An 8,380-nucleotide genomic window follows, 5' to 3' on the forward strand; every position below is an offset into this window, starting at 1 on the left:
TCGGTGAGGGGTCATCGCGAGGCCCCTCCTCATGTTTCGATAACAAAGCCCAAGTGTTCCTTCATTATAATGATTGCGACAGGTTTTGGGCCCCACTCTCTAGCCCTGGCTGCCCCACCCTCTCACTCACTGGCCCTGGATGTCGCCAATTTTAAAGAAACGGGGATTGGCTTATATTTTCCGAACAGTTATCATGAACACCTTCCGATGTACTAAAGCTCGCTGTGCTGCTAAACACATGCTGTAAAAACACGCTATGAGTGTGGTTGAGGTTAACTATGTAAAAAAGATCTGCTGCTCGTACTTCAGAAATTGCAAAGGTCACATTTAAGTGCCTAGTTGCAGATGGACACGATTTTAGCACTAGTTTCTTGATTTGCCTAAATATATTACTTCTTTTTTCTGTCTTCCATTTGTATATGTGCATCTCTTCTAATATATCCTCCCCTTTAAATGTGATTTATTCTTCTCAATACATTTTTTGCTTTGAAACTATTTAAATACATCTGGTATCCCTTTTGTTTGTCCCTAGTAATGTTGGCGACATTGGTGTTGGAAGTGAAGAAGTTTATTAGTTGATTAAATATAGTTTACTAACATTTGTCTTTGGGCTTGTTGGTAGAGATTCATAGTGGGGTAAAAGTGCTAAAAGGATGACTAACAGAACATAGTGGTCACGGCCATGTTGGATTAAACTTCGTTGGAAGCGAGTGCTCTGTCCTCTCAGTTCCTGTATGTTCTGTGATGGTCCTTTTAGCACTTCTGCCCATTATAAGCATACTTTAATTATGATTTTGTTGCTGCTGTTCAGTAACGTTTCGAGGAGACTGTGCAGCAACATTGGGGCATTGAAAGAAGTTTCCTTGTCCAGGTGCAGCCTGAGTCGCCGGTGGTGTGAAGGGCTGAGGAGGCTGGAAGGCAAACGGGCGAGATTGCATGTTCATTTGGTTTAACACGAGTTGCATGCCTTGGAGATATGACGTGCTTATGCCAGACACAACTCTCTCCATGTGTTGTCTTTCTTCCTCTAGGAGTTCTTTTTGCTGCTGAAACATTCTATCTGCATGCTGCTGCAGCTGCTCTGCATTTCGTCTGTGTTGCTCAGCCAGCAGTTCTCCTAGTTCCACATTCCTGCTGCGTCTTGACCTGCTTCTTGGTTGCGCGAAGGACAAGGAGCTGCTTTCAATTGCTGTAGTAAAATCGACAGAATCTCAGAACCAGGAAACACAGAAACAGCACGAAACACAACAGTAACTGACAAACCAAGACTTCTACCAACCGCTGACATACACACTGCCTGTTTATACTTAGCTTCAGTTGCTGCAAATACGAAGATGTGGCCATTGAAAGAAGGAAAGGCACATTACCCGAATGGATATGCTACATGTCTGACGTCATCTTTATTGGGTTGTACACAAAAGAGCAAAAAATGGCAGGTGTCCATGTCAGTGCAGTATCCTGTATTGCAAAAGCATAATGGTGAATGGTTGTTCTATGCAATAGTTTGTAGCCCAGCTGCTGACCATATAACTAAAATAAATTCCAACAAATTTCGTGCTTCACTGATCCTGCACCGAAATAGCAAAGCTTGGTAAAGCACGAAAAGCTGTGGGGAGCGCGAATTTTCATAAATTTGATGGGTTGCGGGGTAGAAGAGTTCGGGAAGCTGTTAATGACTTACAACAGGAAAATCCTTGATTCTCCAGGTTACTCTCATCCTCGGGCTCACTCCTACCTGAAAGTGAAATAAAGGCAGTGCTGCAATGTTTTCGTAGTTCTATATCTCTAAACGTGCATGCGATGCAACCTATCCTAAATACGGATCAATTACGGGCGTGTGAAAGGACTCATATAATACAGGAAGGAATCTAACCTCCTTGGCTATCGTCGGGGTATTCGGCGTTGCTGTCTATCCCGTAATCCCTCGCTTCGACCATCGGGCGGTGGGCCAGGAGTGCGTTCATCTCGCTGAACCAAGTCCATGTGGACGGAGCTGCCCCGCTCTTTTCTTGCGCGGCTCGTTCCTGGCGAGCATAATACTAGTTGTTACGCACAAAAGTGAAACGACTACCACCAGTAGACCAAAGCAGTAGTACCTTCTACCAGTAGAAGGTACTACTGCTTTGACACATAATGGAAAAACACGTCACCTACCTTGTTGTACCTAGACTTTAAGTTTTTCCAGTGGGTACGCAACTGTTGCCAGGTCCATTTGTACCCGAGAACCTCCATTTCTTTTTGAACCCTTTCGAAATGTACTTGATTCCTCTGACGCCTAGAGTCGAGGAGCTCACTAATGTTTAGCTCGCTAATTATTGCGAGGAATGCTTGTGTTTCGTCGCGCGCGAAGACTGAGCGGGAACGTCCTGCTGTCGCCATTTCGTCGTCGTCTGCTATTATCAGTAGCAGACGACGCAACTGTCCCGCGGCGGGAGCCTCCCCATAATCCTCTTTTTTCCTCTCTCGATGCGCATCGTCTGTTTACACGCACAATCTGAATGCGCATCCACCGTCTCGATCCACCTCGTTTAGCGAATTGAATTCGATACGCTCTCCTAGCGAATTGACCCGTTTACATGGGTGGATTCGATTCGACAACTGGATACGATACGCTTGTGTCGTATTCATGTAAACGCGGCTATGTATACGACACAAGCGTATCGAATCGAGACGAAACTGGAGAGAAGACGATACGCCACCGTTTACATGAATGCGCATCGAGCTCAGACCGGAGGTGGCGCCACGCTGTGTCATATCGGAAAGTTAGAGGGGCACTTCCGCAAATACTGCCGTTTTCGGCGTCCCGCTACCTTCGCACTGAACGCTGAAACTTCCAAAAACGTAGCATCTACGCCGCATTTTCAAGCGTACTTCAGAATGAAATCTGCTCTACGGCTGCAAGTCCTGATGCTTCTGTTAGTGTAGACTAACCTACATATCCAAAACGGAGCGTGGCTGGGAATTCCCTAATATCATCATTTTGTGATCCCGACTAGGAGTAGCAGACGACGCAACTAGCCCGCAGCCGAACGCAGCCGCGTTTACATGAATACGACACAGGCGTATCGTATCCAGTTGTCGAATCGAATTCACCCATGTAAACGGGTCAATTCGCTAGGAGAGCGTATCGTATTCAATTCGCTAAACACAGGTGGATCGAGACGGCGGATGCGCATTCAGATTGTGCATGTAAACAGACGATGCGCATCGAGGGAGGAAGAGAGGATTATGGGAAGCGGCGTTCGGCTGCGAGCTCGTTGCGTCGTCTGCTACTCCTAGTAGGGATCACAAAATGGTGATATTAGGTAGTTCCCAGCCACGCTCCGTTTTGGACATGTAGGTTAGTCTATACTGACAGAAGCAGCAGGGCTTGCAGCCGTAGAGCAGCTTTCATGCTGAAGTACGCTTGAAAATGAAGCGTAGATGCTACGTTTTCGACGTTTTAACGTTCGGTGCGAAGGTAGCGGGACATCGGAAACGGCAGTAGTTGTGGAAGTGCGCTCTAACTTTCCGATATGACACACCGTGGCGCCACCTCCGGTCTGGGCTCCATGCGCACCCATGTAAACGGTGTCGTATCGTCTTCTCGCCGATTTGGACTCGATTCGATACGCTTGTGTCGTATTCATGTAAACGGGGCTCCATAATCCTCTCTTCTTGCCTTGATGCGCATCGTCTGTTTACATGGAAAGTCTGAATGCGCATCGACCGTCTCGATCCAGCTCTGTTTAGCGAATTGAAAACGATACGCTCTCCTAGCGAATTGACGCGTGGGTGCATGGGGTAACTTCGCCAATAATCCTGGCGGTTACCGTGGTACAGGGAGCTTCCCAATGAAGACTTCTGAGGGATGCTCGCATGTTTTCTATTGTGTTTGCATGTTTTCTAATCCCAGAGTGTTCTGTTCAGTGTGTTCTAATCCCTCTTTCACCCTCCCCCTTCTCCCTCCCCTGGGTGCAACGAGCCGCCACTTCAGAACAGGCTGACCGCACCTTCCCCCTACATCACTCCCCCCCCCCCCCTTCCGTTTACATGGGTGGATTCGATTCGACAACTGGATACGATACGCTTGTGTCGTATTCATGTAATCGCGGCTAGTAGGCTGGATCGCGCATAGGGTGCTCCAGAGCGTGGTCACCGGCCGCCATATTGGTGGGCCCATCGCATCCTGTCGTCTGCATTTAGTTCAAGCGGTGCTGCCCGTATTTAAAAAAAATCTTTAAATTAAAGGGCATGTCATGCCAGTTTGTTGCAGCTTTGAGTATACTCCACGCGGACAGAGAAAGAGGGATAATTTTTCACAGGTAAGCTCTTTATTTTGAAGATAAATCTGTTTATTCGTATCGCGTGCATCTGACAACTCGGACTTGTTTGCATTGCTACTTCGCTGGTAGCAATGCAAACACCATATGCGGGGGACGGGAGGAGGTCTTCCCTCCGAAAGAATCGCTCTCTGAGCTGGAGGAGCGGCTCGCCTCTGTGATAGCGCAAGTGGCGACGACCGGGATGGAGGAGATTCGGGATACGGGCACTGCCGGCCTCGGAGTCCGCATCAACGGTCATTTATACGGCACCGCCCGAGGCCGCTTCTGCCTCACAGAGCGATGAAGGCAGGTCGACGTGTACATAGGTTCCGACCGCGTTGGCCTCGATAGCAGCCAGGGGAAGTAACTTGCAGCCATCTCCCTTGAATGCTCTTGCTAATTGACAGGCCAAACGACTGGGTCCGAGCAGTAGCTCGTGCACTGACACTCAGCCGATAGCGTCGTGCACAAGCGACACGTATAGAAGGCAAGGAAATACCAAATGCTCGGTGCCGTAGTTACGTGACATCACGCATCACGTGACATCGGTTGCAAACAACTCGATAGCTCGTGCGTTTCACCTCGCGATTCAAGCACGCCGCGCCGTCTGAATATCAAAAGTTGCATGTGTCGTTCCCGCAATGTCGATCGAGAGCGAGCGATCGCCTACCGACAGTGTCGGTCACGCGCAATCGGTAGCTCGGAATAAGGCATTCGAGAAGAGAGGCGGTCGTGCGCCTTTTGGTGTCAGTTTGGATGCATAATAATAACACAAAAAGGAGTACGCCTCTCATCGAATCAGAAGCGATAACCCTATCTTTCGTAGCAGTGGTTGCGCAGAGAGTGTTATGCGGTGAAGTTCAGCTTTTAGAGTGTGTCCCGTGGAGCTGGCTTGTCGGACTTATCCTTACACCTCTGTCACTTAATCAGTTCCAACTTACTAATATTACTGCATGTGCCCCTGCATTGTCAAAAACCGATTAAGGTAGCCTAATTAAAGAATGGCAGTTGGATAAATGGCACTTCATTGTTTTTGCTACGGTTCATCCAGGTCCCCCAAGGTCGCCATTTTCCCATGTATTTGTTCCTATCCCGATGCGTGCAATGCCGGAGGCCGCCCTTAGATACCCCATTGTTACCAGACGTTGGCTTGCGTGGATTGTAGCGCGCTAAAGATCCAGTTGAAGCACAATCCAAGCCAGGCCAAGTCACCGAAGGAAAAATGGACGACTGCAGCGCCTGCGGCGCCTGGTACGACAGGTACGCTATGTGATGCACGCAGCCGTGCACTAGATCCTTCCGATCGCTCAACACGTTTAAAAACGGGACCAAAAAGTGAAACACGACAGAGAAAGTTGTTATACGCGTTTTATTTGGACATATAAAGACTATATTCATTCGCAGAAACAACAAAAACATTTTGCCGCTAAACTTAGCGCGCTGAAGTGATCCGGAACGGCAACAGTGGGGTATCTAGTGGCGGCCTTCTTCCTTGCACGGTTTTCCGAGGTGAGTTTGGGGGACCTGGGCTCATCTGTGTTTGTTATGCTGTGTGTCATAGCCTCAGCCACTGTTCAGCTCTACACTCTTAAAAATGAACTTCACCACATAGCACGCTCCTAGCCAACCATAACCCCGAATGACAACGTTCTCGCCTTAGATTTGTTGAAAACGGGAGGAGGAGCCTATTTTGTGCCGTGCATAATGGGCACAAAATAGGCTCCTCCTCCCGTTTTCAGCAAATCAGGGGCGAGAACGTTGTCATTCGGGATGATGGTTGGCTAGGAGCGTGCTATGTGGTGAAGTTCATTTCTAAGAGTTGTGGGAGCGATAGCCAGAAACGTGTCCGCGTTATCTTTGATTCACCTGCTGCTGCTGCTGCTGTCGTTGATAATAAGCATTGCTCTCCGGGGTGAGGAGGATCAACTGGGGGCGTTGCTCTCGGGCTTAAAAGAAGCAGCAGCGCTCGCGATGGGGAGACACGTCTGGGGGACGGTCGACGGGACTCGGCTGGAAGACGCGGCTGAGAGACACGGCGCTTCTGGGCTGGTGGCGGTAGCGTGGCTGTGCGCGGTATTGTATTGTTGGCTCTGGATCTAACTGGTATGTAATAAAGTATCTGGATTTCCTATGTCTGTTTGGAGTGTCGTTCCTCGGAGGCAGAACGAGGGGTCTTCCCCTGGGTGGGTTTCGCCTGCCTGGTGATGGCAGTAGGATTCCCACAGATTGGCGCCCAACGTGGGGCCCGACTCCTGTTCGCCGGAGAGCACAGTGATTGTGCAGTATTTTCTCCGGAAGGCGAAATAAGGGGAAGCGCCTCGGGTTAGGGGAGCCTTTCGTTCGTTTGAGGAGACACCGTTCCCAATTTTGTTTTGGTTTAGCTATTGCATTCTGTGCGTACGATACTTGGCGGCCTGCCCACGCTTTTCTTACTTTGTACTTTAGAGCCAGCACTCTACAACCTGCCCGCACTGTGCCACTTTTCCGTTTTGTAGCCACAGCCCGACCATTGGCCCAGCGGGCCTACGGTTCAGAGAAGCGCATTCCTGTTACGAGGTATCTGCAGTGCCAGACCGGATAGGAATCTTCGTTAACGTTAGAACCCCTGCCTTGTTAACAGCCCTCCAACCCAGTGCCCTGGGAAGAGTAGGTGAAATTTCTCAGTCTCGCGTTACAGCAAGTCTGTTAACACGTGAGTAGCGTGTGCCTTCTTGACGATTCGTCTCTAAGACCACCGCTTTGTGCACGAGCCTCGACGAGGTACGGTAAATATTGGCAGCTTATCAGCCCGCCAAATTCCAATCTGTAATCACCTGATTGAGAAAGGTTTCCCCACCCCCGGAGCGTTTATAATCACGCGACCGGCTCCAACAGCAAGAAGAAATTACTCTTCCTGACTGTCAGAGTAGTTTCCTATCGGTGCTAAACAAGTTTTGGGACAGACAGCTGCATATCGCAGTCTGAATCTGGTCCCCTTGATTGATATCGGAGTTGTGCACTCTTTTATCAAGCGTACTGTTCAGGGGCCTAGCGGCTTGACCCGCTTTCGCCTAGGTTACGGATTAGGACACACTTCCGAGCCTGTTTCACGTGCGGGCTGCTATTCATGCGCCCTAACGTAATATCCACCATTTCGGTCGCATGCATCCGGCGCTCTCAATTTGGTTAGGTCCATTACTAGCTACCCTTACCTCCTCCGTTTCACGGCGGGACACGGTAGTTGGTTTCTCTTAAAGGGTTGTATCCAAAACTCTTTCGGCAGGGAGTCCCCTCCTAGCCATATTGCACCACTTTTCAGTTTTATTTTTCGCAGTACTGACATGGCTCCAGGACGAGGGAGGTCGGTGCCAGCCCGGCGAAGACCAAGAGAGGACCCCGATCCCTGGCGAAATCGACAAAGCAACGCAAGCCCAATCGAGCGGCCCGGGTTCACACGATGCCGATCAGTAGCAACCTGGACGGTCGTGGCTGATGGTTACCCGGTATCATGGGTTTCCCGCTCCAAATGGTCCTCCCAACAACGTCCACTTAGAGGAGAGGACCCCTAGCTCGTCTTGCCCCCTTTCCGTGGTCTTACGATCGAGGAGCGCCACCCAGGTGACCCTCTTCTTCCTCTCAACGAAGACGAGCGCCGCATGTTGTGCCCAAAGTGTTCCGTTCCGGAGATTCATCGACAAACCCACCGTCGCGGGTCCTTGCATCGCTCCAAGGTCGAGGCGGAACGTACATCCAGAAATGCGGCCAACGACGTGGAGGCAGCTGTCGCGGTCATTGCAAGGCACCGACCCGAACTGGTGCGGGGCAGGGATCTGCCCCAACCGGAAGAGGACAACCTTATTGACATCCAAGATATTTGAACAGTGATGCTCCTCATCAAAGACTGTGAGAAGACCAAGAAGACTGTTTCACGGGGTTGAAACTGAATGTGTGCTTCGCTGAACTGGCCCCTGTTACGATGCGAACTGTAAATTGTATTTGTTTTCATACAAACTATGTATGTGGTTGAAGTTTCTTTGGATACCGTGTCCAGTCTTAGCGGGTGGGGAGTGTGGGAGCGATAGCCAGAAACGTGTCCG

The 8,380-nt window shown here is 49.8% G+C and overlaps 1 protein-coding gene across 1 annotated transcript; it reads right to left on the bottom strand.

Annotated features, from left to right (window-relative positions):
- Nucleotides 1-587: 587 nt before the first annotated feature.
- LOC135372415 (uncharacterized) lies at nucleotides 588-2,379 on the bottom strand. The gene is made up of 4 exons (XM_064606031.1): nucleotides 2,155-2,379; nucleotides 1,874-2,024; nucleotides 1,682-1,735; nucleotides 588-1,189 (listed from the first exon to the last, which is right to left on the bottom strand). Exons 1-4 carry the CDS (start codon nucleotides 2,377-2,379, stop codon nucleotides 783-785), a joined length of 837 nt encoding a protein of 278 aa, XP_064462101.1. The 3' UTR covers nucleotides 588-782.
- Nucleotides 2,380-8,380: the final 6,001 nt, after the last annotated feature.

This window comes from Ornithodoros turicata, unplaced genomic scaffold (genome assembly GCF_037126465.1).
Source record: "Ornithodoros turicata isolate Travis unplaced genomic scaffold, ASM3712646v1 Chromosome15, whole genome shotgun sequence".
Classification (NCBI taxonomy): domain Eukaryota; kingdom Metazoa; phylum Arthropoda; class Arachnida; order Ixodida; family Argasidae; genus Ornithodoros; species Ornithodoros turicata.

Excerpts from the sequence above, each read along its gene's own strand:
- LOC135372415 (XM_064606031.1), bottom strand. The coding sequence starts at position 2,379 with ATGGCGACAGCAGGACGTTCCCGCTCAGTCTTCGCGCGCGACGAAACA. Across the intron at positions 2,025-2,154 it reads TAAAGTCTAGGTACAACAAG|GAACGAGCCGCGCAAGAAAA; the intron begins GTAGGTGACGTG and ends TATGCTCGCCAG. Across the intron at positions 1,736-1,873 it reads CCCCGACGATAGCCAAGGAG|GTAGGAGTGAGCCCGAGGAT; the intron begins GTTAGATTCCTT and ends TTTCACTTTCAG.